General features: G+C 61.0%; 2 protein-coding genes across 5 annotated transcripts in view; one reads left to right on the forward strand and one right to left on the reverse strand.

Moving 5' to 3' along the window:
* NPRL3 (NPR3 like, GATOR1 complex subunit) overlaps positions 1 to 13,497 on the forward strand; it is a 33,390-nt gene extending 19,893 nt beyond the window's left edge. For 3 of the 4 annotated variants that reach the window (XM_030872391.3, XM_030872393.2, XM_030872395.3), the window contains 7 exons: positions 4,184 to 4,321; positions 5,226 to 5,382; positions 7,982 to 8,088; positions 8,527 to 8,656; positions 11,005 to 11,194; positions 11,892 to 12,084; positions 12,630 to 13,497. In XM_030872391.3, the coding sequence (XP_030728251.1) occupies positions 4,184 to 4,321; positions 5,226 to 5,382; positions 7,982 to 8,088; positions 8,527 to 8,656; positions 11,005 to 11,194; positions 11,892 to 12,084; positions 12,630 to 12,795 (1,081 nt within the window). In that variant the 3' untranslated portion in view covers positions 12,796 to 13,497. Of the gene's footprint in view, positions 1 to 4,183; positions 4,322 to 5,225; positions 5,383 to 7,981; positions 8,089 to 8,526; positions 8,657 to 10,722; positions 10,965 to 11,004; positions 11,195 to 11,891; positions 12,085 to 12,629 lie in introns of those variants that run through there. The other variant, XM_060284392.2, reaches the window with a different exon arrangement.
* MPG (N-methylpurine DNA glycosylase) lies at positions 13,423 to 21,507 on the reverse strand. Its single transcript, XM_030872397.3, has 4 exons — positions 21,356 to 21,507; positions 19,127 to 19,360; positions 16,261 to 16,465; positions 13,423 to 13,880 (listed from the first exon to the last, which is right to left on the reverse strand). The coding sequence occupies exons 2-4, from the start codon at positions 19,346 to 19,348 to the stop codon at positions 13,474 to 13,476; spliced, it is 834 nt and encodes a 277-aa protein (XP_030728257.1). The 5' UTR covers positions 19,349 to 19,360; positions 21,356 to 21,507; the 3' UTR covers positions 13,423 to 13,473.
* Between the last annotated feature and the right edge of the window lie 2,792 nt (positions 21,508 to 24,299).

Consider the following 24,299-nt stretch of genomic DNA (forward strand, 5'->3'; position numbering starts at 1 on the left):
GCGCAGGCGGTGGGGAACATACAGCTCTTTCCTGGTGGAGACTTGCTGGCTGACCCCTGGGAAGGGTGTTCTCAAAGCAGAAGTGAGAGGCTGGAAGCTGTGAGAACTGGTTGAGGTTAGGGGTTGGGGTGGGACTTTGCAAAGGAATGGCTCTGGATTGGCTGCTTTAATTAAAATCCGGGTTTGTGGTGTGGCCTGGCGGTCCTGTGCCCCGGGACTTAGGCGCCTATGGCCGCCTCAACTTGCCCAGCACCTGTGTCTGCCTGTGCAGCTTCGTGACTTGAGTGACAGCACCCCATGAGGTCAGGGACATCCCCTCGCTTTCTGTGACACAGCCCTCGTGCTCGGCATGTGGTCGAAGGGATGAGTAAACACGAGTCCCCTTGATGTGGATTCCGTGGGGCTCAGAGGAGTACTTGTTGAAGAGTTCTCAGAGCTGACAGGGCCTGTGGTGGGCCCGGGAGGCTGGGAGCCTGGGGAAGCCACCCAGCTCCGGGCCTGCGGGCGGTGCTGTGTGCGCTGGGGATGCTGCCTCACTGCTGCCCATCCAGAGCAGGGGTGGGCCTACAGACACGTCCGCAAGTATCCTGGGCATTTCAGTCCCTGTTGCCATGAAACGCACTTAAACCTAAACTTAAACATTTCAAGGTTGGCCTTTTGGAGCCCACCCAGACCTCGTGGGTCATGTGCAGTTTCGTCCCAGTGCATGTTGTGTTTGGACCAAAGGGTGTAGGGCTGGCTTCGAAGGTCTCTGGCCTGGGGCAGGAAGAAGGGTGACCGGTCCGAGGCTAGAGGAGGACATTAGGTTAGGAATTGAAATTCTCTCTAGGATGCTGAGGTGTGAGCTGATGAAATGAGCTGGTGCACAGTCGTCTGGGGTGTGAAAGATAAGAGCTTGTTGGAAGGCCGGTGTGGCCGCCTCAGGACGCGGGCTCTGGAGGAGCATCTATCTCAAGTTGCAGGCGGGGCGGCGTCTCGGAGCTGTGTGAGGGGCCGGATAAGCCTCACACAGGGGCAGTGTTTTTCCTCAGAGTTCCCAGACCCAACCGTTAACTGCTGGCAAATGGAAGTGAGAGCTTCCCAGGACCCATTTCGGGCCCAACTTCTACTCTGCTAGTCTTGTCTTAAAGCCGCACACACTTGAGAAACAAGGGCAAACATCTCTCTTTCCTCCTCCTGACAGACCTCAGCACAGCTCCGGGCTCACCTCTTGATGGCGGTGGGGTTTATAGGACATTCCCAGTGCGGCGCCCTCCCTCCTGGCTTGTTCCAGGGTGTCCCGGGGTTCGCCTGGGCCTGCAGCTGGCCCTCGGGTGCTGCTGGAGATGGCGCTCAGGGTCCGCACGCTACAGAGCTCCGTTTGTTTGTAAAGAGGCACCGGCCTCAGTGCCAAGTGCCCCACGGGAGGCGGTCGCCAGTGTTGGGAACACGGAGTAAAGTCCACGTGGAAACTAGGGACCCAGGGAGGGCGTGTCTCCCCCCAGAGAAGAGGACCCCATGCCAGCATGTGCCCAGACTCTGTGGCCAGGGCTCTGGGGACAGTGACATGGTGGAGAGTCTGCACAGGCCTTGACTCTTCGTTTCCCTGGTACCCAGATTCGGCACTTGCAGCTGAGTCTCCATGAGGCCTGTCCCAAGCCCCCTCCCAGCCCATACACACCCCTGCACCCTCCCCCCATCCCTTTTCTTACCACTCTCTTGGGCTTCTCGTGTTCACACAGTTTGCTTACGATTCCCTGTGTCTTTCTCGGCACCGCTGAGTGGGAGCCCCCAAGTGCAGGGCTGTAAATTGTGCCCCAGGAGCCCGAACCAGTGCTTGGGGCCTCTGCATGTGCCGTGTGGCTCGACAACCTGCGCGTGGCATCCCTGGGCTCCTTGAGGAGCCCACACGGCTACCTCTGAAATGAGAGGCCTCTCAGTGTTTACTTCTGACTCTGCGGCATTCATTCTAGCAGGCACTTTGAGCCGTGTCCTAGAGGGGAGCTCAGAGACAGGAAGACCTTGATTTTGAATCCACCAGCCTTTCCGAGCAGGGGTGAAGTGAATGGAGGAGGAGCTGGCGCCCAGTTTCCCCTGCCTGCTTCCCTCATACACAGATGCTGAGAGCATAAATGTTGCCCAGGCAAGTGGAACCACTACCCTGGGTCCCCTTCGTGTGACTTTTGATCCCTGAAGACGCTGTTTCCCAGGGTTTGACGTGAGCCGTCCAGCCCACAAAGGCCCTTGGCCAAGGAGTGGGGAGGCTCCAGGAGCCTCTGTCTGCTCAGGTGTACTTGCTTCCTTCTGGAAGAAGCCAAGAGCGGTGTCCTCCACTGGGACCTGGGGAAGGACCCGGGGTCTCTCCCCAAATTGTGACAGTCACCAAACCCGTGCCTGGGTTTCACCTTAAGGGGCTGTGTCATCAGCAATGGCCAAACCTTTGCCCTCCAGACTCAGCTACAGCCTGCAGCTCAGAGCCTAAGACCGTCCCTTGAGGGGGGCTCTTGGGGGCCTAGTTCTCCTGACGCCCTGGTGGCAGGACAGGCAGAGGGAGCAGACGCCGGTGTTGGCAGGAGTCCTGGGGCAGTTGAGGTCACAGACGTGCTCTGTGTTCTTCCCACGGTCCTTTGCCTGTTGCCCATTCCCTGCTGGAGACAATGAAGGCTTATTTTTACATTTGAAACTGCTGACCATGGATTCTGCCGTCCGTCTGGGCGGAGCTGTGGGGAGAGGCTGTAAGAACGGCCTGTGGGTGCGGGGGGGGGGGCGCCGCGGGGCCACCTCCCAGCACCCTGCATCTGTGTGCCTGAGAGCCCTGAGACCTGGGCGCCAGCGGGGCCAGCAGAGTGGGGCTGGAGTGTGACGGGGAGGGTACCCCGGGCAGGGCAGGCGGGCCTCAGCTGGGCACAGACCCCCTTGCCCTCTGCTCCAGCAGTCTCTCCCCCCACGTCCACACCAGGTGCCATGCCACGGAGCCATGGCCCCAGCTTTGTGTGTGGTCCCCCTGCACGGCGCCGCTAGGCGACTGTTCTCCTGGCAGGGTCTTCCTGAGAGATGGTCCCCCCAGAGCGGACACATGTTCCTCGGGCCTTTTCCTTCCTCCATTCAGGAAATGCCCTCAGTGCCCCCACGTACCCCACCATTACCGGTTGTACGGTGAGCAGTACACCTTGTGACTGAATTCTGGTCGGGAAACAGCACTGACCAGGAGACGGCAGGTCGTGCTGCTGCCCAGTGCACAGGACACACGGGAACTGTGAGCAGCCTGTGGGGCCTGGCTCATGGTTGAGCCACTGAGAAGGTGGCGCTTGAGTTGAGATCTGAAAAGGGGGGAAGGAACCCCGGGGCACCTGGGGGAGAGTGTGTAGCCAGGGCAATTACATGGGCCTGGAGAGCCGCAGGGCAGCCTATTTTGCTGGACCCATGGGAGGCGGGGAGGAGACAGGGTCGGAGAAGAGTGGGCAGGTCCCACAGGGCTCCGGCACTCTGGGGTCTTGGTTGGGACTGCTTACGTGGGAGCCCTGGGGGTCTGAGTGGAGAGGGCGGACAGAGGGGGCTGGAAGGGAGAAGGTCTGGACTTTGTCCCTGCCATGAAGCAGATAGGATTGACAGATGGTTTGAGGTGGGATGTGAGAAATGAGGGTCAGACACAGAGTTGCCATGTCTGGCCTGAGCAAGGCCAGGGCTTGAAAGAACCAAAGTTCCATCACGGAGACGAGGGAAGCCGAAGGTTTGAGCCGAGGCTGGCATTGGCGGTGGCCGTGGAGCCCCTGGGGCTGCTGGTGTCTGCAGGGGAATGGGCCCCTCCCCGGCAGGACCTTGCTCTCCTGCTCACCTCTCCCTTTTGGTGACAGGCCCTGCCCTGCCAGGCAGCCCGCTGTGATGGAGCCTTCCTCAGGTGTGCAGAGGCGGCCTCAGGATACCCCTGGTGCACTGAGCCTGTGGGACAGAGATGGGAGCCCTGGCTCTCTAGTTGGACTAGAGATTCCAGGGCTGGCCAGGAATACAGTTTTTGTGGGTGTTCCTAATACTTTTTCTTCTCTTACACATACTGAGGTCCGGGACAAGATGCTTTCTTGCTCTGGAAGTCTCCCCCTGCAGTTTCCTCCGTGTGCTGGGAGGAGGCGCCCTCAGGGGTGTCTGTGTGGCTTGTGTGCACGGCTGGGAGCTGCTATGTGGGTGGCTGACGGCCCGCTCTCTGCAGCCTGTGCACATCTGGCGTGGTGCGGCTCCACGTCAACAGCTGGCTGGAGGTGAGCTTCTGCCTGCCCCATAAGATCCACTACGCGGCCACGAGCCTTATTCCCCCCGAGGCCATCGAGCGGAGCCTGAAGGCCATCCGGTGAGTGCCAGCCCCACGCACACCCTGCCGGGGCCCTGCTCTCCTGTGTCCTGAGGTTTACCAAGTACTTGGTTCCAAAAATCGTCTTTTCCTCTTCCTGCCACAGAAATTGGCAGGTAGGGCGCTGCTGTTTACAGAGTAAAAATACACGCTTTTGTGTTCAGTTTTATCTAGAGATGACCACCCCAGGTTCCCCACGGGCCCTGTCAGCACTGCCTGGCCAAGCGGGGCGCTGTGCTGCGGTCCCAGACGAGGACCTGGGCAGGGCTGTGGGGCTGAGCATCATGGCAGGGGCCAGGAGCCAACCACGGGAGACGTTGTGTCTTCATGGTGTTACTCACCGGACCTCCTGCTCAGATCAGAACTTGTGAGATCTGTTTCTTCATGTCACTGATTTCCTTCAAGGAAAGCGCTGAGCCCAATCTTCTGCCTCCCCCTCCTCCATCAAGTCCTTTGTTTCCTTAAATGTTTTTTAACCAGAAAAGGAAATCTGGGTACATAACAGAAAATGTTGAGACGACAGAAAGCAAAGCACTGCCTGGTCCCTCCTCCCTCCCCAGGCCTGTGCGCCGCCCCGGGCTTCCTTGCTAAGCGTATTTCTAGGTAGTTCTGTTCATAGTCTGCAGTGGGGATTATGCTTTTCCCATATTTGGGACTCTTTCCTTAGGAAAGATTCACTCGTTTTCGAACGAACATTTGCTGGGCAATCCCAGAGGTGGGATGGAGCCAGGTCACCCGTCAGGCCTTCCTCAGTTTTTTCTGTGGGTGATCCTTGCAGGTTTTTAAAGGCCTCAGGGCACAGCACTGTCTTCCGCTTCCTCCCCGGCCTCTTCTCTACAGATGCACACCCAGGGCAAGGGCCTGTGGCTCGCTGGTTGTGATGACCCGTGTCTCTGCCCCACAGCCCATACCACGCCCTTCTGCTGCTCAGCGACGAGAAGTCCCTGCTGGGCGAGCTCCCGATTGACTGCTCCCCAGCCCTGGTGCGTGTGATCAAGACCACGTCTGCTGTGAAGAACCTGCAGCAGCTGGCCCAGGACGCAGACCTGGCCTTACTGCAGGTACCCTGGGGGCTTGAGGAGACACCCTGGGTGGGCAGGATGGGCAGCAGGGAGGGGCTGGACGCATCACAGCTGGCACCTCAAGTCGCCTCCCTAGGGCCTCCATCCAGCCGAGGGCTGCTGCGTGGCCTGCTGTGGTGGTGGGTGGATCTGGAGTCTGACCTGGGATCAGGCCTCGGGATTGACTTCCTCCTCTGTGGAGGGGAGGGGGCAGTGAAACTGTGGCAGAGGAGTGAGGCCATTGTGGTGCCAGGTGACGGGGCCGCACAGGACCACAGCCAGGGCTGGGGGCTTGCAGGGTTGAAGCAGGGGTACGCAGGGTGCCTTAGCCCACGTGGGAGCCATGCAGAGCCAGCACCAAACCCAGTGGCCTTGATTCCCCACGCCACGCCCCACGGGCACACAGGCCTGTGTTACTGTGCAAGGTGCCACCTCCTTGCCGAGCCACGTGCTCATGAGCTGCCCTTTCTGTTCAGATGGGGGCCCCTTCTCCCTGGCTGTGGATCTGGTTTGAACCTGGGCAGGGGCTGGGGCCAAGGAAAAGCACAGGGAGAAGTTGAAGGCCAGGGGCAGGGGGCCTTCCAAGCGACAGCCTGAGGGTGGACTCAGGGTCTGGAACGGGGCACTGTGTGACCGCCAGGGGGCAGCAGGGCCTGGCCCAGGGACCAGCGGCTCCTACAAAGGCCAAGGGTGGAGCACCATGAGGCAGGCCACCTAGGCCCCTGCGAGGCACCTCCAGGGAGCCCTTGGCCTTTGCTCCTTAGCACGTTAGGGGAGCTTGTCTACCAGGCCTGACTCTCGGGCCATGTTCCCCAAAGCAGCCTTTCTGGATTCTTTCGTCCCAAATAAGCCCTTCCCCCATCTCTACCCCATGACCTTTGTCCACCCCATCTGAAAGTGTTTATCAGACGCTGCCTTCGTGTTTCACATGGGCTCCTGGACTGCCTTCCTAGCACCCACGAGACACAGAACATTTAACGCGCTAGCTGTTGTGTGTGTACTGCGGAGTTTGTGTTCTGACCAGTACTGGCTGATCAGCAGATGCCTGTGAGTGTGCAGCTCTGAGGGGGTGACCCTCACTGTCCCCTGAGGCTGCCCAACGCGGAGCCTGTTTGGACACTGTGCCTCACAGTTCCCCCAGACACAGACAAAGCTCTGATGATGTCCCCTTCGCCTCTCCCCGGCCTTGCCATGGGGTCCCCTTGCTGTTTCCTTCCATGCCCCTTCCCACTGAACCTGGTGCAAATCAGGGTTTGCCGCTGGTGTGGTCGTGCAGACGCCCCCTGGGGCCCAACCCTGGTGGTTGACCTTACCAGCCTCTGGGACTGCTGGTTCCTGCAGCAGACCACCTAGCGGAGGCCCCCGTGGGGAGGGAGGCCAGCGAGCCCAGCTGGAACCTCAAGCACAGGTGTGAATGTCACCAGATGATTTAAAATCACTCATATTCCATCCTAGGCAAAAAAGCTCTGCAAGTATTTTGAGGGTTTTTTGTCATGATGAAATTAATATATTCTTATAAAAATTCAAATATCGTACAAATTATAAACAGAAAAAGAGAAAGTCCCCATAATCCCATATCCTAGTAGTAACCTAGATTCCTCCAAGCTTTTTATATACATATTAACACATAATCTCTGAATAACAAAATTAGGATCACACATTACTTGTGATTGGGTGAACAGTGGCCCCGTAGACCTAATCCCTGGGACCTGTGAGTGTGACCTTCCTTATGTGGGACTTTGCAGATGGGAATAACGCCCTTGAGACAGGGTGATGATCCTGGATGATCTGGGTGGGCCCTTCTGAGAGGGAGGCGGGGATGTGACCATGAGGCAGAGATGAGACGTGTGGTCACAGCAACTTGGAAGCAAAGAACAGTCTCCCTGCTGACAGCTTGACTCCAGCCGGGTGATCCTGATTTCAGACTTGTGGCCTGCAGAGGGCGCTCTGGCTGCAGAGAGGTGGGAGGTGGAGCCCATTGGGCGAGGGTGGTGGCAGAGATGGAAGGAAGGGGGCCTGTGTCCTTTAGAGCCATCAGCACTGGGACTTGGGCTGAGAAAGAAGAGGGTCAGCGATGGAACTGAAATTTCTTCTGTGTTTGATTTGGCTGTGGCACTGGAGGCCCTGTTTGCCGAGACGAGGTAGAGGTGTCCCCGGCACTGTCACAGGTGTGCATGCACCCTCAGAGGCGCTTGGCCGTGGTGCTGCAGGATGAGCGGTGCCCGTTGCCGTGGTCTCACCCTGGCTCCCTGTCCTGTCTTCATGGTGTGTGTGTCTTGAGAGTCAGGGCAGCAGGACAGTGGGATGTTCTCCAGGGATGAGTGTGTGGAGGGGGCAGGTGCAGTGACCCACATCCACTGTCACGTGGAGCCCCGTCTCCGTGCTGGGCGCCGGCTGGGCTGTGGGCTGGCCTCTGCTGGGATGTGCAGCCAAGCCCCTTGATCAGCTGGACTGGCCTCATCTCGGGTGCCCCAGCGTCCCTGTGCTGGTGCCAGCCAGGACGGCTCAGGGACCAGTGACGGAGAGGCTTGTGGCCATGAGCCAGGGGGCTGCATGAGTTGGCCTCCCCAGCATTGTCCTCCCGGCCCTCTGCCCGCAGGTTTTCCAGCTTGCGGCACACCTGGTGTACTGGGGCAAGGCCATCATCATCTACCCGCTGTGTGAGAACAACGTCTACATGCTTTCTCCCAACGCCAGTGTGTGTCTGTGAGTCCCCCTGGCTGCCAGAGCCCAGGGCCCCCGAGTGGGCAGGGGAGTGGCTGGCAGGGCCGGCCAGGCGGTGCTCCCCAGGGCAGCTGGGCCCACGTTCCAGTTCTGGCCTGGTCCAGCCCTGCATGGCACCCCTAGCCTGTGCTCTTCCAGCACCTACGGTCTCCAGGAAGGGTCTGCGCCTGCCCGTGCCTGCCAGCCAGTGGGTGCTGCACGGGGCACCTGGTGGGAGGTCAGGAGCCTTGGCCTTGACTAAGGGGCTCATAGGGGCTGTGGTGTGGGGAAAGCATCTGGGTTCTGTCCTCATTGCACCCATCCTGGCCCACCCACCAGGCTGCGCCCCCTCCTGCCCACCACAGGCTCATGGCGAGGGTGCAGACGCCTGAATGGTGGGGAGGTCTGCTGAGCTCACGGACCCTCACCCCCTGTCCCCAGGTACTCTCCGCTGGCTGAGCAGTTCTCACGCCAGTTTCCATCTCACGACCTGCCGTCTGTCCTCGCTAAGTTCTCCTTGCCGGTCTCCTTGTCAGAATTTAGGAACCCCCTGGCCCCCGCTGTGCAGGAGGTGAGTCTCAGGAGCTCAGGGAGCCCAGGAACCACCCACCTGGGTCAGTCCCTGATCCCAGGCTCTCGGTGCTGCCGTGCTTTTAGCCTTGGTTTGGGGGGAGGTGCTTGCTGTGTATGTGGTACCTGCCCTGCCAGGGTGACCAGAAGCCGTGTCCCTGGTTAGGCCGCCTGCAGACACTTGAGCATTGCAAGTCCCTCCCCCCATGGAGCCCCCCTGCCCCTGGTGGGCACTTCTTAGGGTTAGAACGCAGGTAAGAGGCCCAACTGGCAGGAGATCGGTGACCTCTCCTGGGAGGACAGAGCCACTTGGTGCCCCCTTCTGGGCCTGGGGATCCCATAGTTGGGGGACGCAGAGGGGATTTTGTTTTCACTGAGTCTGGTCCCTACACTCCTACTCCCTCCCCTGCCTGCCACGGTCCAGGTGGCCACAGGGTCTGTGGGTATAAGTCCTGGGCTCACTGATCCCCAGAATCTCCTCATCCAAGGGGTCCTGGGTCTTGGTCAGGGCGAGAGGCAGGCAGGGTGCTGGGTGTGGTGGCCTGGCCCCCAGGGAGGGGTGAGACGTGTGGAGCAAACTGGTGAGTTCTGCGTTTGTGGCAGGGTTGAGTGTAGCCTGGATCCGAGAGGCTTTGCCTCCTCCCCTCCACTGCAAACCTGGGGCTTTGGGGCTCTGGGCAGGGCCAGGTGGGACAGGTGTCAGATATGGGTCTGGGTGTTCTCAAGGCTTTGTCTTCAAAAGTAAAGTATTTGCTTTAATAAGTGCCAGGTCTGTTAGGCAAAACCAGTCCTTAAAAGCTTAAAAGGGGGCTTCCCTGGTGGCGCAGTGGTTGAGAGTCCACCTGCCGATGCAGGGGACACGGGTTCATGCCCTGGTCTGGGAAGATCCCACATGCTGCGGAGCGGCTAGGCCCGTGAGCCGTGGCCGCTGAGCCTGTGCGTCCGGAGCCTGTGCTCTGCAAAGGGAGAGGCCACAACAGTGAGAGGCCCGCGTACCGCCAAAAAAAAAGCTTAAAAGGAAACCCTTTTCCTCAAGTTGTGAATGAGGAGGAGACCCTGTTGGTCCGCTCATTTAGATGCCAAGCGTGACTGTTCTGAATGCTGTCTTTCATGGCACCTTTGGTTTCCAGGAACTGTGCCAGGTCGTGCCAGCTGAATAAAAGACACACTTTGCATGTTCACCCTCTCCCCTCCCCAGCGGAAACTTCCCAATGGTCCGGATGGCGGGTGGCTTTTCTAGGCCAAGCCCGAGGGGCCCGGATGGAGCCAGTTCTGGTTCTGCTCAGTCCCAGGGTGAGGCCACCTGCCTTCCATACCTACTACTTCAGGCCCATTCAGAATGTGCTCAAGTGCTGATGAAGTCTCTTAATATAATTTTTATTTAAATTGATTGATTTATTTATTTTGGCTGCGCTGGGTCTTTGTTGCGGCACGCAGGCTTATTTGTGGTATGTAGGATCTTAGTTCCCCAACCAGGGATCGAACCCGGGCCCCCTGCATTGGGAGCAAGGAGTCTTTTTTTTTTTTTTTTTTTTTTTGCGGTATGCGGGCCTCTCACTGCTGTGGCCTCTCCCGTCGTGGAGCAACAGGCTCCGGACGCGCAGGCTCAGCGGCCATGGCCCACGGGCACAGCCGCTCCACGGCATGTGGGATCCTCCCGGACCGGGGCACGAACCCACATCCCCCGCATCGGCAGGCGGACCCCCAACCACTGCACCACCAGGGAAGTCCGGGAGCAAGGAGTCTTAACCACTGGACCACCAGGGAAGTCCCTCATAATTTAATTATTTTACAATCCTTTTCAATTTTCTTTGGTGTGACTGGGTCACATATGCCCCTATTTCCATGCCCGGTCAGCCAGCCCCTCCCAGCAAGGGACCCCCAGGGATGAGCAGGTGGGTGTGTGGGTCTGAGGATGTGGATGCCATGTGCACACACACCCCCACTCAACGGCTGCTGGAACACCACCTGCACAGGCTTCCCGGTCCCTGGGCAGGCTTTCAGGTTGACCCAAGGGGAGGACTTTTTTGCTGTCAGGGCAGCTGCCAGCAGCTTCTTTCTCAACAGTGTCCAGGGTCCCCACAGAGGCCAGTGGGCTGGGGAAGAGGAGGCAGAGCAGGTCCTCTGCGTCACAGGTCCTGCTCCTCAGCTCTGGGCAAGAAAGGACAGCCGTGGGCAGCCCGGGCGTGTGATGGAGCAAGGGCAGGTGTGGCCCCGCTGCCTCCTCTGGACGGGAGTTGGGGTTGCAGAGTGGCTGGCGGCTGGGCGCTCCCTCTCTTGAGGTGTGGGGCCTCACCCTGACCTCCGGGGTGACCTGGGGGTCATGTCTCAGGCCTGCCCGTCCTGCAGACACAGCTCATCCAGATGGTGGTGTGGATGCTGCAGCGCAGGCTCCTGGTCCAGCTGCACACCTACGTTTGCCTGATGGCCTCGCCCAGTGAGGACGAGCCCCGCCCCCGGGAGGATGACGTGCCCCTCACCACCAGGGTTGGCGGCCGCAGCCTCAGCACGCCCAACGCCCTCAGCTTTGGCTCCCCAAGTAGGACCCCCTGCCCAGGGCATCTGTCTGGTGGGGGGTGAGCACCTTGGGCGCCCTTGGAAGAGGCAGGCGGCCAGGAGGCCCAGTTTGGGCGCCTCAGGGAATGACCACAGCACCTTCACAGGGCTGCACTCGAAAACGTGCACACACAGTGTCCGTGGGCGGCTGTGTCCCCGAGGATGCCACTTCGCCCAGCTGGGCAGCTCTCCCTCGGGGAGGTCCCCTCCCCCGCCTCCCTGAGGACGAGGCTCTACCTTGCTGAGTCAGGAGCAGCCTGGCCCAGCCTGGGGTCAGAGCAGACCACACCCCGTCCCTGGGAGGACGTTGAAACCTCCACGCTCAGGGCCTGAGGAGACAGTGACTGTCATAGTCCCTTTTCGAAGGAGCTGTTTTGGCCATGGTGTGCCCCCTAAGGCAGCAGCCCCGAGCCCCAGGTCCCTGGCTTGGGGAAGACGAGGGGCTGGAAGGCTTAGGGGGAGGCACCTCCCCAGGCTAAGGCGGGGCCTTGGACATCAGGCTCAGTGCTGGACCTGCCTGCTCAGGGCTCCTGTCTTCTGAGTGGGTGGGACGGGTTGGATGACCAGGCTGGCCTTGGGGTGAGGGGCTGCTCCCCAAGGGCACAGCAGTTATTTCCCAGGTGGGCGCAGGTGACTCGTGGGGTTGGGGGCAGCCGCTCCCTGACTATGCCCGTCCTCAGCCAGCAGTGATGACATGACCCTCACCAGCCCCAGCATGGACAACTCCAGTGCAGAGCTGCTCCCCAGTGGGGACTCGCCACTCAACAGGAGGATGACGGAGAACCTGCTGGCCAGCCTCTCCGAGCATGAACGGGCAGCCATCCTCAGCGTGCCCGCAGCACAGAACCCTGAGGACCTCCGCATGTTTGCCAGGTAGAGCAGGGGCCACATCTAGGGACAGGACAGAAAGTGGATCTCAGCTTAAATCCCGATGGCAAACAGCCCTCACTGGTTGAGGTGGCATCTCCAGTACACAGCCGTCGCTACCTGGCACCTGCATGTGGGGGTCTCTTCTGTACTTCCTGGGTGTTTCTTGTCACGTCTTGGGAAGCAGCAGCAAGTTCTTGTCCTCATGGGGATCGGGTGGGGCCCTTGGTCTCCACGCCATAGGTGACACAGACTTGTCACACCCAACCCTGAGTTGGGTGCACTGGGTGTATGGTGTTCTGGGAGCGTCAGGTTGTCAGGGACGGAGCCCCCAGCCGAGGTGCCCGAAGAGCCACAGCAGCATGAAGCAGAGACGCTGCCAGCTGACCCTGCACTGCCCTCACCTCCGTCAGGGCACTGAGGCAGGGTGACATTTCAGGGGCCACGGTGGGCAGCGGATCCAGGGCACTGCTTGGAGCAGGGGCCTGTCTGAGGACCCCCTCCTCCCGCCAGCTCCGTAGTTGTGCTCATACCCACCCTCCACCCCCCAGGCTCCTGCACTACTTCCGCGGCCGCCACCACCTGGAGGAGATCATGTACAACGAGAACACGCGGCGCTCCCAGCTGCTCGCGCTGGTGGACAAGTTCCGCAGTGTCCTGGTGGTGACCACCCACGAGGATCCGGTCATCACTGTCTTCCAGGCCCTGCTCACCTGAGCTGGGGCACCGGAGGGAGCCTCCCCCACCCCAGGCTCCTTCCCTCCCCATGGGGCCCCTGCTCTCCACATCCTCACCCGCCTCCAGTCCTGGAAACAGCCTCAGGGGCTCTGAGCTGAGAAGGTGAGGCTTGAGCTGGGAGAGCGTCCAGGACTCTTGCCTCGGAGTGAGGCTTGCATGCTGCCCACACCAACTTGGCCCGTATTTCTCTCAGAGCCCCGCTCCCCATCCCGTGTTCCCCGGGCCTGGGCCGTCCAGAGCTTCAGGTCCGAGGGCCTGGCCTGGCCTGTATGGCCAGCACTGGCCGCCTGCAGGCACCCTTCCCTCCAGCTTGCCGGTGCCTGGCCCGGCCCCTCCCCGCCCCCCACAGTCCTGTGTTAGCCACCAGGAGGCCATGGCCAAGCGGTCGCCCCCGTGCCACCTGAGGCACGAGGACCTGGGCTAACGGTGTCCCGCAGCTGTCTTAGCTTCCCCTTGGCCGGGGCGGGGGTGGGGTGGGGTGGGGAGGAGTGACTGCACCGCTGCTCCCCACACACGGCTGCCTCAGGCCTGAGGAGGAAGTGCACCTGCTGGCCCCGGGTCCTCCCACAGAGACGAGCTGGCCACAGACAAGAGGCTCCGGCCGAGACACAAATGACAGTTTTCTATAAACACAGCATTTATTTCATTTTTAAACAATTAAAAATCCTCATCCCGGCTGGCCTTTGCTCTGGCCTGTGTGTTCCGCTTGGCCGCTCTGTCTACCACACTGACCCAGGGGCTGCCCTGCACATAGAAGCGCAGGGGCTTCAGGGCCCACTCTCCTGCATAGCCGACGCCCACTCGGGCTGCTGCCACCACAGCTGGCTCACTGGGCCCCAGGAGGCCCCGCTCCAGCCACACAGCCTCGTCTGTGGCCAGGTCCCGCTGGTCGAAGCTCTTGTCGATGGCCAGGGCCTGGCACAGCTTGGAGGGACCGTTGCAGAGCTCAAGGTCTTTGAGGGCTCGTCCAGCAACACCTTTGCGGAGGGTGTGGCGAAGCTGCCGCATGGCCTCCAGGCCCCCCAGGGGCTCCAGCGCTCGGAGCAGGACACATGCCCCATCCCCTGTGGAAGAGATGAAGCCTCCCAGGTTGTCGCCCCACTACCCAAGGCCCGACCAAAGCTTTGGGGGTGACACCTGTGCTCACTCACCATCCAGACCCTCTGCCTGCCTCCCCCTCCCGCACACCTGTACCCCCAAGGCACCTGTGCTTCCTATGGGCACCAGCTGGGGAGGCATGGAGCTCCCTAGCTCCCGCTGTGAGGTCAGCAAAGAAAACCCCAGGGTCCCCCAACCACCCCCCGCACTGGCTGTTGGGGAAGCTGGAAGCCTGGCTTGGAGCAGCCACCAGTGTGCACAGGACGCAGGTGAGCCCCACCCTAGGATCCAGTGCGGAAACTGACAGAGCAGGAATAGCCCCCCACCTCCGTGGGGTCCCCTCCCCAACCAGTTCAGGCCACTTGTGGGACGGCAAGCAGACACCCAGGCCCAGGGATTCCCTCGAGAAGACATCTCTGTCCAGACCCCCTTGGATTCCTGGCTGGGGACAGTGATTACTCCCTGCGCCCTGGACAGAGGCGCCCTGACCCTCCAGCAAGGCCACTGTCCTGGGACACCTGCTCCCCTGACTCTCAGCCCACTCACTAGCTGGGAGTCTGAGGGGCTCAGCCTGAGGCGTGGCCAGGCCAGTCCCCCTCTCAGGCCTCAGCCACACAGGCCTTCCCATCAGCACCCAGGAGCTGGCCTCCTGCACAGCCAGCAAGTGTGGGGGTGTGTTCGACCAGATGTCCCTTAACCAGCCAGCTTTCAAAGCACTTCAGGATGTGCCCAAGGGCACCTAAAGCCTTGAGTTTTAGTCCCTCTGTGATTCCCGGGTAGCTCCCCTCACTGGCCTCAAAGCTCTCTCTGGTTCCATCCTGAACATAGTGGGTACCACCTGCAGACAGGTCTGGAGGAGCGTAGCTGACCCCTCCTCTCCTGGGATGCACCTGAGTCCAGACTCCTAACGAACAGAACACCCCTACCTCATCGCACCAGGCCTCCCCATCACCCCCCGCCAACCCCGTCTGCCTGCACCAACCGCGCAGCCCCAAGTCCCGGTCTCTGCATGGCCTCCACCCCACAGGCAAGGACTGTCTCAGCTGCCCCTCTCCCTTACTCCACCTGGATGACCCTTGGCCCTGTCTGTACCCATGTGGTTTTCAGCTCCCCTAACCTCGACATTCCTGGGGCATCCTGGTCACGTCACACCACCTCCCACATCTGCTCTGTCCACTGTACCCGCAGAAACTTGGGCTCCTCCCTTTCCTCACTGACTGCAGCCCCTTGTCCAAGTGCAGTCTCCTCTCACGTGAGGGGTTGGTTCTAACGCCAAAGAAAAGCTCAGCGACCGGAATAAGCTCTGCGCCTGATAACAGGGCCCTCAGGGGCAGTCCCTATCACTCAGTTTCACACAGCACCTGCCTTCTGCTGGGCACAGGGCCAGTCGTGGATTCCCTGTGTCCTCTGGCCCTGTGGCTCTGGCATCAGGCATCCCCAGCTGTCTATTCTGGGCAATCACAACTCACATGTTAATGGAATCCTTCCACATGTGTGACCGGCAGCCCCTTATTGTCCTCGAGCCTTCATTCATCTTGCGTCGGCAACGGGAGGCTTGGCAGATGGACGCTAGGACCGGCTAGCCAGAGTGGGCTGGGCAGACCACCCCCCCACCCCCCGCTGCTGGTCAGCAGCGGCTCTGGCAAGACGGTGCTGGGCACTTCCTTCCCAGCACAGACCACTCAGAAAACACAGCTGCCTACCCACGAAAGACCCAGTGGGTCCCCCAAGGTGCGTGGACCCTCCCGGGAGCTTTAGACCAGCATCCCTCCCATCGGCACCACTGACCTCTGGGGCCATGAATCTGTGGAGTTGGCCGTCCTGTGCACTGTGAACTGCTGAGCATCCTCCCTGGCCTCCACCCACTAGAGGCCAGGAGCATCCCCACAGATGTGATGACCAAAAATGTCTCCAGACATTGCCTAGTGTTCCCCAGGGTGGCAGTATCATCCCCAGTTGAGAACTGACCCAGACCCCATAACTGGCCACCTGGCGAGACTCCTGCCTGAGCCCAGCTCACCCCAAATCGATCTCACTCTTGTTTCCCCACATCAGCCCCTCCCGAGTCCTCTCTGGGCCGGCAGTGACACCAGCACTGAGCTCTGGGGCCAGCGGTGGGCTCGTGAACCCATGCGCTCTGTGTTCAAGTCAACCCATGACCTCTATTCTGTGGGGCCCCTGGCACCTCTAACCACCATCCGTGCAGCCAAAGTTCCTGAAACCCTCGCCTAGCCTAGCAAGGGAACCCCCTGCTCAATCACCTAGCCAACCCGGTCCTCCCGGGGTCTGCCAGCTGAGGGGGCTCTGCCCAGGCCTCCTGCTTCCCCAAGCCCCAGCACCACGCACCTTGGCTGGAGACATTCATGCAGAAGTACATGCCATAGATGAGGTACACATACAGCGTCCCTGGCTTCATGAACATGCCGCGGTTGCGGGGGGTCTGCCGGCCGCCCCTCGAATGGGCAGCTTCATCCTCTGGCCCCAAGTATGCCTCAGTCTCCACGACGCGGCCACGGAGCTCTGTGCCATCATCCAGCCGTCGGACCAAGACCTGCTCAGCATAGGAAGGAGCCGGGTTCACTCCACCCTGACAGTCCACAGCCTGGACTCATCTCCCCAGCTCAGGGTGTACAGGTACAGGACACCCAGGTACAGCTGGCTCTTCCCCACCATCCCCTCCATCCTGCTGGACCACTGGACCACAGGCCCTGCTCACCAAGTGTCCTGTCCACAGGGTGCAGCCATCTCAGGCCAACCAGGGCTGGGCTGGGCACCAGCACTAGTGAATTCTCACACTTCCTCTCAGCAGGGTCCCCTTGGACTTAAAGCTTAGCCTGGGGCCGAGCAGTGTGAAGGGCACAGGGCCCTGCCTGGGATTCCAGAGCCTGTGGAGCCCCCTCCCCCTGGACTAACTGCAAAGGACCGTCACACTCAGCCCCCACCCAGCCAACTCTGAAAGCAGCAGGACCAGCTGCCCAGCAGTGCCCCAGGCCTGGCCCACGGCCCTGGGGGTAACGAGCTCCACAAGGAGTGGGTCAGCGCAGGCAGCAGGCCAGGAAGGCAAGCCTGGCGACGGTTGCCTCGGACAGCACCCTGGGCAGGGTGGGTACAGGAGGGGACAGAGGGCCCAGCCGAGGACAGGGCAGGGGGCAGTTGTCAGGGGCTGTCCCCAGAGGGGTGGGTGCTCTCAGGCCAGCAGAGCACCTAGGAGAACAGAGTAGGCCACAGGAGAGCCAGGCAGGGCCTGCGGAGCACTGAGTACCCCGGGAGCTGAGTCCTCCCCCGCCTGGAGCCCCTCTGCCCTTCGCCATGCATCACCATGGTACGGCCCCAGGAATGGCCAGCAGTCATGCCCAGTGTCCGGAGCCCCAGGTCTGACTCAACCAGGGTTCACAGTGGAGTTTCAGGGGCCAGCCACCTCACCAGGGCTGTCCCTAGCACCTGCCTTGTCCTTAGGCCAGAGCCTCAGGCAAGTTGGACGGCCAGGCCACCATGCCTTAGCCCACGGAGCTCAATGTGTCTGCGGCCAGGGTCAGTGTTGTGGGGGCAGGGAGGGGTGTGCTGGAGGCTGGACTCAGGGTAAGGGTTAGAGGAGGCCTTCCTGGAGACAAAGCCCACAAATCCCTATATGTGTGCACAGGTGGGCTTGGCCAGAGCACCTCAGATGAGGCCTCCCTCCCATCTTCCCAGGAGACGAGAGGGAGCATTCCCTGTCAGCCTGACACCTCCATGGGGCCTGGGGAGGAGCCTCCCACAGCCCTTTCCTCACTGTCTTCTTTCCTGTCCTGAATTCCACTGATATCATTTCCAGATAGCAGGTGGTGGTTGCCCCTCACCCCCATTATACACATCTCCTCCTTGCTGGTGGAGGGTCCTGAGAGAGGCAAGACCCTTCTCAGCTGAGAGGGTGGCACAAGAGTGGTCTGGGTTGTCATGGCAACTCATTGCTCCTTGCAGTGACCTGCTTAAGGATGAGTGCATGACCAAGGCTGGTCAAGAGGTCTGTGAGGACGTCCACTGAGGGGTAATGAAAAAGGCTCTCCACCCTAACCAAAGGCACATACAGGGTGAGACCCGCCCTTCTCTGCTGGACATCGCCCTGTCTACCCTCAGGCTCAAACAGGCGTGATGCGAGCCTAGGGGAGCCTAGGGGGAGACTGTGACACACTGAGGCCCTTGGGCCCTCTACCTGATGCTGGACCCACCTGCCCCATGTGCCCTTTCACATGAGATCATAACCTCTCCTGACTTAAGGTGCTTTTACAAGGACCTTCTGGCCCTTGCAGCTGAAAGCTTCCTCATGTAACAGACTCTGGTCGCTTCTCAATGAGGTCACACTTTAGGTCACACTCCACTAGCTCACATTTTAGGATCTCTTCCTGGCACCAATTTTCTATTAGCCACAGAAACTGACTCTCCTTGGCCATTTTAACCTAAAAGTAGGCTCACTAAAGGACACAGGGTAGCCATGGAACCTCCAGAAGGACCAGAAAGCCAGGCCTAGCCAGATGGTACTCCAGATGGATGTGGCCAAAACTCTGCTGCTGCGGCACATGCCATGTACACACAACATGGTGACGGGCTCCACCCGCAAGGGCCCTGGGCGGTCCTGCTTCCCACCCCAGAACTTGGAGCTGCAGGGGCTGCTGGGAAGCCAGCTCCGGCACTGTGAGCCACTGTGGGGAGAAGGAGGCTGTCCTTCATCAAAATCCCGATGCTGGGCAGCCCGTAGGCCATGGCCTCAGCTGCCATGTGTCTAAAGCTGCTACACACATAGACAAGCTCCAGCAGGGGCACTGACTGTGTCAGGGGACGGGGCAGGCAAAAGCAGCCCCTCACAGACAGGGGGGCCAGCATTGACCGTGGTCCTTGTAAGAAACCTGCCCTGAGGGCAATCCCAGGTGGACCAGGGGTAATGCTCCCACAGCCCCAGGGGGAAGTCTAATGTTGTAGTTGCCCCGTCCTCACTGCCCAGAGCAGGCAGGCACCCCTAAAAACCTCGGCATTCTTCCCAGCTGACCCTGGACCCAGAGGCTGCCCCAGATGACTGAGGTGAAGCTACCCAGGAGCAAATGTGGGCAAAGCGGCTGACTGCACGCGGCCACGCAGGGCCAAGTCAGGGACGTGAGCCCAGCGGGGAGAGGGCTGGGGCCCACAGACGCTGCACGGTGATGACCCTTCAGCAGAGGCCACGCCGCTACATTTCCATTACCTGTCCCAGAAATGCCCGTGCCAGGGAGACGGCAGGCTGGTCGAAAAACTCTGATCCCAGGCGACCAGGGCGGCCCTTTAGGCTTGAGAAATAGATGCTGCGCTGGGGGCCGAGGGTCGTGGGTGGCTCCAAGCGGGGCTCCTTGGGGGAAGATGTCCGGGTCCCATCTGGCGGGCTCTGATGCCGCTTGGCCTCCAACAGTCGCTGCTTTTTTTGCCCCATTCTTCAGGAAAGCTGAAACGGGAAAGGACAAGATAAAGGGTCTGAAGAGGAGAGGACAGATGGTTGTGCAGTGAAGTCGGGAGCTCAAGGACTCATTCAACTGCCTGCCTGTCTCCTCATATGCAAAAAGAGGGCAACCAGCCTGTGCAAACAGAATGCCATACTTGAGCCATACCTGGCATGCTCAGCCCTGCGCTGGGACCCAGGAAGACTTGGGAAATGACGGCACGTGAAGGCAGGCTGGTGGCAGCAGTGACTGGTAGCCACTCTGCTGCACGTGCCATCCACAAGCAGGAGTGGCAAAGGGCTGCAGGGCCTGGGGAGGGGACAGTGGCACCCAAGCCTGGGACAGGAGGGCTGCTGCCCTCTGATTGCCACTCATCACGTGGTCTCCAAATGAACTTCTGAGCTTCTTTCTGGAACCCTTCCCTTTGCACCTGCCCCTAACCAGGAATTTTAAAACAGCTGTGACCTCAGTGGGGCCTGGCCGAGGAACGGATTGTGGGTCACTGTGTCATCCACACCCCTCCCCAATGCTGGCAGGGCTCCCACTGTGCCAGACCCCTCCTAGAATGGCCCAGAAGGACTGACACACGCACATGGGTGAGCACCAGGCAGACTGTCTACTTGGCCCCATCCCAAGCGCTCAGGGTATGACCCCCAATGAGTCCCCAGCTGTCCTCTGTCTCATGACCCAGGATGTCAGAATAAGGATAAGTGAGGCAAAAGTGAGGTGTGAGGAATGAGGAGGATCTGCCGAGACCGGCACACTGTCCCACCTGCTGCCACAGGGCCTGGGAAACCTGACCACACACCCTTGGCCGTTCGGGGACCAGCTGCTCTCCAAGGAAAGGAGCAGCAGGTGAGCACTGGGGCCTGGAAACACCCTCCTTAGGGGCTGATTCTCATACCTCCCTGGCATGTGACAGACCCGTTATTTTTAGCGTAAGTGCTGACATTCTATGTTGTCCAGAGCTGCAAGCCTACTGAGAATGGATGTTGATATGACCGTGTCTGCAGCCAGGCGCATTTGCCAACACCCACCACAGGCTGACTCCAGGACGCTGCGGCCCCTGTTCTCCACCCAGGTTTGGCCCCCGGCCTGCCGCGAGGCTCTGGGGTGGCACTGGGTCTCTGCTCTGACCCACCGTGGGCAGTGGGGGTCGGCTCATGCAGATGCCCTGGGACTGAGGCTCAGAGAGGCCTTGTCTCCCCCTCTGCAGACCTAGGATTTGAACCTGCCTCAGAGCCTCAGGATGAAGAGTGGGGTGACCCTGCCGTTGCACCCAAGGGTGACCACTGCCCCAGAAAGTGACCTAAGGTGTCTGTGCCTCTGTTTCATCTGCAGAAAGGGAAACAACATTGTCATACAAGATGGTTCCGAGAATAAAATGAGAAGCCGGGTAAGCACTTGTCTGGGTACAGCGAGCGCTCACCAGTTAGGAAGAAACGCAAAACCTGGGGACAAGGGTCACTTCCCAGGCTGGGCCCAGCCAGTGGAGGGCAGAAAACAGCAGCCTGGATGGGGACACCCAAGGGACCCGCCAGCCCTCCATCAAAACCTGGGCAAAGAGTGGGTTAGTAAATAAAGGGAGAGCATTTATCCGTGTGGGACACTGAAGGGAGGAGTGTGGGGAAGTGGCCCCTTGAGGCAACCCTATGGTCATTTCTGCGGCAGGCGGGCTCGGGGCAGGGGGCGTCTGAGCCAGGCTGAGCGCCCAGCACGTAAGCAGGAAACCGGTGGCGGGCGCTCCTCTCAGACCTCACTGGCGACCACGGGCAGGGCCTCGGCTTTGTTTCTGGCAAATGGAGCAGCCGAGCCGGCCCAACCCCGCCGTCAGGCGCTCGTCTGGGAACTGCAGACGCCTAGGGGCGGCCCGTGCGCACATTACTGGCTCCCACTCAGGGCTCACTGCGGTGGCGGTGCGACTCCGGGGGGTCTGCCCCCGAGCCAGTCCTTCGGCCGTGCGTCCGGCGAGGAGCACGCTCACCTGGGCGCGCACTCACCTGAACCCCGCGGCGCGCAGGCAACCGGCAGTTCCGTCAGGGATCTCGAAACTTGTACCTGCCGGCGCGGAGCCCAGCCCGGCCCGGAATGCACCCCACCGCCCACCCGGAAGCGCCGCCGGGTCCCGGGGTGGAGCCGGCGCCTGCGCGGAGAAGGACGGAAGCCCGGCGGGGGTAGGGGGCGGGCGCAGGCGCGGATCCGCCCCGGGGGTGGGGCCGGGCTAGAGATCGGAGTTCCCCGCTGTCGCTCCTGCCCCGCGCCCTGCCTCCCATCCGGGACAAAGGCCCGGGGCTGCTGGGACAGTTGTGGTGTGAGGAGGGGGAGCAGGCAGCTGGGGTGGAGGGAAGCCCTCCGCCCCGCGCCCCTCCCAGTGACATGCCCCCCGCCCCACTTGCACCCTGGTCCCGCCGCAGCCGCAGCGCTCACTCCACCTGGTGACCTCCAGCTGGTGGTCAGACCACCAAAAAAGAGGCTTGGTCCCTGTGAATCTTGACTGGGCCCTAGAGGGGCCCCGGCTGGGGGTGTAGTGGTTTGGGGGTGCCCCAGACGGTTCGGTGGGGTGCGCGTGGAATGTGCGTGAGGGAGGTGGTGTCGGAGCCCCTGGTCCTTGGGACTGCGGAGGGGCATTACTTGCTCCATACCTGCGGAGCATTTGGGTGGAGGGGACAGATAGGGCGGGGGAGTGGGCCAGGAAGACTTTGTCCTGGAAGTGGACCCAGGCCTTTCTGGAAGCACCACCACTCCCATCACAATATGGATGGGTCCTGGGATTCTGTGTCTGCAGTGGGGCCCCCACCTTTCCCACCACGGAAGGATGCTGAGAGGAGCCCGCTCAAGTCCAGGGGTGGGCCTGCTGGAGCATGGCCAGCCTCCTGAAGAGGCTGAGGTGAGCAGGAGGGCTGTGGGGACCCAGGAACACCCCTCCTGCAGGGCAGTGGCTGGGGGCAGTGTGAGGTATGCCACTGCCCTTTGGGGCAGCAGGGGGAACGCCCCTGCCCTGGACCATGTCCTGAGCTGTCTGACTTGTGTCACCCTGGCCCTGTGAGGGGTACCCGTGGGGCCTTGGAGAACAGTTGGGCAAAGGATGGTGTGTGTGTGTGTGGGGGGGTGCTGGACGGGCCACGTGACTGGGGCCCTGGGATGAGCGAGTGTGGCACCTGGTCTCAGGGCAAGTCCAGCTGGGGGAACCCTGGTCTCCAACTCCTCCTCCTCCTCCTTGGACCAGCCCAGGAGCTCAACTCCAGCCCAGACCCAGGCCCAGCTGTACTCCCCGCTCCGCCCAGGGCCCCAACCAGGACTTCCTGCGGAGGGAGGGGCAACAGCCTTTTAGCTCCTGCCGGAAGCCACCCAGCTGTCTGCGGCACTTTGTGCCGCTTCCTTCCGGGGCTGGGCGGTGTGTCGTCAATGAGTGCTTGTGAGGCGGGCCTGGATGTGACTCCCACCCCTTTCTTTCCTCCTTACCCGCTGCAGCCATTCTGCCCGAACAATGACTCCCCCTCCTGCCTTCCTGTGTGCCCAGCCTCCCTTCCCTCCCCCTTCCCCCTCTCCCTGCTCTGGGAGGGAAACTGAGGCTACAGTTGGGCCACTCCCCCTGGTGGGGGCAGGGGCAGGGTGGGTGCGGTTTTGTCTTCATTTTCATTTCACATTTCTGTCCTCTCTATGTAGGGACAGCTAACACCGTGAAAGGGGCAGCACCTTCTGGGGGTGACATCTCAGTAGGGCCATCTCTGGGGCCCTCTGCAGCTGACGGGTCCTGGGGGCTCGGAGGCTCCTTGGGCAGAGTGAGCAGCTGTGGGCTGCATCTTCCTTTCCTGGGGCTGTGCTACCAGTGCTGCCGGGCCCTGAGGCCAGGTACTTAAGGGCCCCCCTTGCCAGGCCCCAAGACATGGGGAGGGGCAGCTGCCTCAAATAGACAGTGACTTCAGGCCCTGGCTGGTCTGGCCCACTTCTGCCTCTTCCCCAAATAGCCAGGGGCTGGTCCCGGGCCCATTCAGGCCCCCCAAAGCTCAGGCTGGCCTGCTGAGCTGATTCCAGAGTGGCTGGTGGGGATTGCTCTCAGTGGTCAGGACTGCCACCCCCTCAGGTCCTAGAGTGAAGTGTAGTCAGGGGGTGCTCCAGATACTTGCCCATCCCCAGTCACCTGCACACATACTGGGCAATTGCAGCTGATTTCTGGGGTTTCCGTGTCAGGCCCTCCTCCACCAGAACACAGGGCAGTGGGCCAGGTGTGAGACAAGAGCACATGCGTGTGCACACACGTGTCCCTGTGGACTGGGTCCAGTCCTATGCTCATACTGTCCTTCTGATACCCGGGTCCTCGCTCAGGAGGCTCGGTGGGCTCAGAACCTGGGGATTCCTGGGTTTGCCTGCCAAGGTGTACTTGGGAGCCACACCTGTGAGGGGCAAGGGTTTGCAACAGAGGCTGCTGGGGTCCCACTGGAGCTGAGAGGGTCCTTTGGAGATAACCTGAACGAATGAACCAGGGGGAAGCCACTTACCCGTGACTGGACACACAGACCACCCTCTCTGGGGAGGGGGTGTTACTTGGGGCAAGGCAGCTCTCATTCACTGAAGGTGACTCCAGGTGGGGCGGGGGTTGAGGTGGGGGGGGACTGGGGGATGGGTGCCTGTCTCAGCTCTGAGCCAGCTACGGCTATGCTGCTGGCAGCTGGGAATGAGTGTCTGGGTCATGGAGGGAGCCTGGGTACCCTGCAGTACCCACTGCAGGAGACCTGGCGGCACTGGATGCCTGGCCACGGCAAGCTTTGGAGGTGAGCCCAGGCCCTGGACTCCAGAGATGACACCACTGCCGCTGGCCCTGCCAGCCCAGGCTGAGCGTCCAGGTGGCGGGGGTTGAGAATGCCAGGCATGGAGAGACTGTCCTTTCTGTGGCTGAGAGCCTGGCATGGGAGGGGTGGCAGTGTGGGCAGCCAGAGCCCTAAG

The sequence above is a fragment of the Globicephala melas genome, chromosome 15 (genome assembly GCF_963455315.2).
Source record: "Globicephala melas chromosome 15, mGloMel1.2, whole genome shotgun sequence".
NCBI lineage: Eukaryota > Metazoa > Chordata > Mammalia > Artiodactyla > Delphinidae > Globicephala > Globicephala melas.